This window comes from Pseudopodoces humilis, chromosome 1 (genome assembly GCF_049639895.1).
Source record: "Pseudopodoces humilis isolate 2021_Gansu_Grassland_sample_001 chromosome 1, ASM4963989v1, whole genome shotgun sequence".
Classification (NCBI taxonomy): Eukaryota; Metazoa; Chordata; class Aves; order Passeriformes; family Paridae; genus Pseudopodoces; species Pseudopodoces humilis.
The window spans coordinates 86,775,155-86,777,287 of record NC_142200.1 but is presented as its reverse complement, the minus strand read 5'-3'; the positions used below and the strand labels follow the sequence as shown (position 1 = coordinate 86,777,287).

Sequence of the window (2,133 nt, the reverse complement as noted above, 5' to 3'; positions counted from 1 at the left end):
TGCAATTGTTTTAAATTTTAACACGGATGTATAGGGCAAAGTTAATTAATAAGCGACATAAAAAATAGCAAGCAGCACTTTTACAGGGCGGTGTATTTCCAGACGGGAGGCTCCGGCCGTGCGTGCGGGGGTGCCGGCGGAGGGGGGAGGGAGGCGGGCGGGGGCGCGGGCGGGGCGGGGCGGAGGCGGCAGCGCCCCCCCGCCCGGGGCTTCGCCCGCTCGCTCTCGGCCGCTGCCATGGCTGCGCCCCGCTCCGGCCCGGCGTGGTGCCGCGTCCTGTCCCTGGCCGTGCCCGCCCCCGTGCTCGGCGGCCGCCGGGCGCGGGCTGAGCCGGAGCCGGGCCCGGGCCCGGCGGCGGGGGACCCGCACGGGCGGCACCTCTACAGCGCCGAGATGCTGCGGCACGGCGCCGCCGCCGCCCCCCACTTCGTCATGTTCTTCGCCCCGTGGTGGGTACCCGAGCGCGGCGCGGCTCGGACCGGCCCGCGCCCTCCGCCCGCCTCTTCCCCGTTGACGTGGCGGCGGCGGCGGGGCCGGGCCGGGCCGGCGGGGGGGGCGCGGGGTCGCGCTGGCCCGAGCCCCGCGGCGGGGCCGGAGCGGGGGCTGGCGGGAGGGACAGCCCCGGGGACCGGGAAGGGCTGGGACGGGGAGCGGGAGCCCCGCGTGTGCCTGGCCCGGGCCTCGGCGGCCACCCCCGCCACAGAGCCACGGGCTCGGTTAGGTTGGAAAAGACCTCTGAGATCATCGGGTCGAACCTATCGGCGCCCGAAGGCGCTCCCGGCTGGGGCTGCCGGGGCAGCCGCTCCGGCGTGCTGCAAAGAGACCCAGAGCAGTTGGTGCTTGGCCACCGTCACTTACTGGCCCTGCGCCCCCCAGCCCGAGCTCGCAGATGCTTTCATTGCAGAATCGATGTTCTCTATGCAGTCACGAAGTTTAAGAGTGAATTTGCTGTGTTAACCACCGTGCTGTGTCCCCGAGGCCACAGGTATATCTGCAGGAGAGCTGAGAGTTCTTAGGTTTGCAAGAGACCCGCTGGGCTTTTGTCCTGGACTGGTACTTTTGGCACGAGAATGGTTGAGACAAATGAGGGAACAGTGCTTTACGGGATATTCCTAGTCAAGAGGACAGTACTTCTCATCTCTGGGTCTTTCATATGGTTGTTCATATTCCTCTGTTTTCTTGGCCTTTTCCCTTACCCTTTTTTATCATACTGATATCCAGTAGACGTTATTGGGAGTTCTGTTGTTAGGGTTGTTAGGATTTCCTTTCCTTTCCTTTCCTTTCCTTTCCTTTCCTTTCCTTTCCTTTCCTTTCCTTTCCTTTCCTTTCCTTTCCTTTCCTTTCCTTTCCTTTCCTTTCCTTTCCTGTCCTTTCCTTTCCTTTCCTTTCCTCTCCTCTCCTTTCCTTTCCATTCCGCACATTTCCTTTCCTTTCCGCACATTTCCTTTCCTTTCCGTTCCTCTCCTTTCCTTTCTTCCTTTCCTTTCCTTTCCTTCCTCTCCTTTCCTTTCCTTTCCTTTCCTTTCCTTTCCTTTCCTTTCCTTTCCTTTCCTTTCCTTTCCTTTCCTTTCCTTTCCTTTCCTTTCCTTTCCTTTCCTTTCCTTTCCTTTCCTTTCCTTTCCTTTCCTTTCCTCTCCTTTCCTTTCCTTTCCTTTCCTTTCCTTTCCTTTCCTTTCCTTTCCTTTCCTTTCCTTTCCTTTCCTTTCCTTTCCTTTCCTTTCCTTTCCTTTCCTTTCCTTTCCTTTCCTTTCCTTTCCTTTCCTTTCCTTTCCTTTCCTTTCCTTTCCTTTCCTCTCCTTTCCTCTCCCTTCCTTTCCTTTCCTTTCCTTTCCTTTCCTTTCCTTTCCTTTCCTTTCCTTTCCTTTCCTTTCCTTTCCTTTCCTTTCCTTTCCTTTCCTTTCCTTTCCTTTCCTTTCCTCTCCTTTCCTCTCCTTTCCTCACCTTTCCTCCCCTCTCCTCTCCTCTCCTCTCCTCTCCTCTCCCCTCCTCTCCTCCTCTCCTCTCCTCTCCTCTCCTCTCCTCTCCCCTCCCCTCCTCTCCTCTCCTCCCCTCCCCTCTCCTCTCCTCTCCTCTCCTCTCCTCTCCTCTCCTCTCCTCGAGTCTCCTCGGGTCTCCTCGAGTCTCCTCTCCTCT

The 2,133-nt window shown here is 58.3% G+C and overlaps 1 protein-coding gene across 1 annotated transcript in view; it reads left to right on the top strand.

Moving 5' to 3' along the window:
• Window positions 1-237: 237 nt before the first annotated feature.
• TXNDC5 (thioredoxin domain containing 5) overlaps window positions 238-2,133 on the top strand; it is a 25,987-nt gene continuing 24,091 nt past the window's right edge. Inside the window, exon 1 of the mRNA XM_014254547.2 lies at window positions 238-449. Coding sequence (XP_014110022.2) covers window positions 238-449 — 212 coding nt within the window. The remainder of the gene's footprint in view (window positions 450-2,133) is intronic.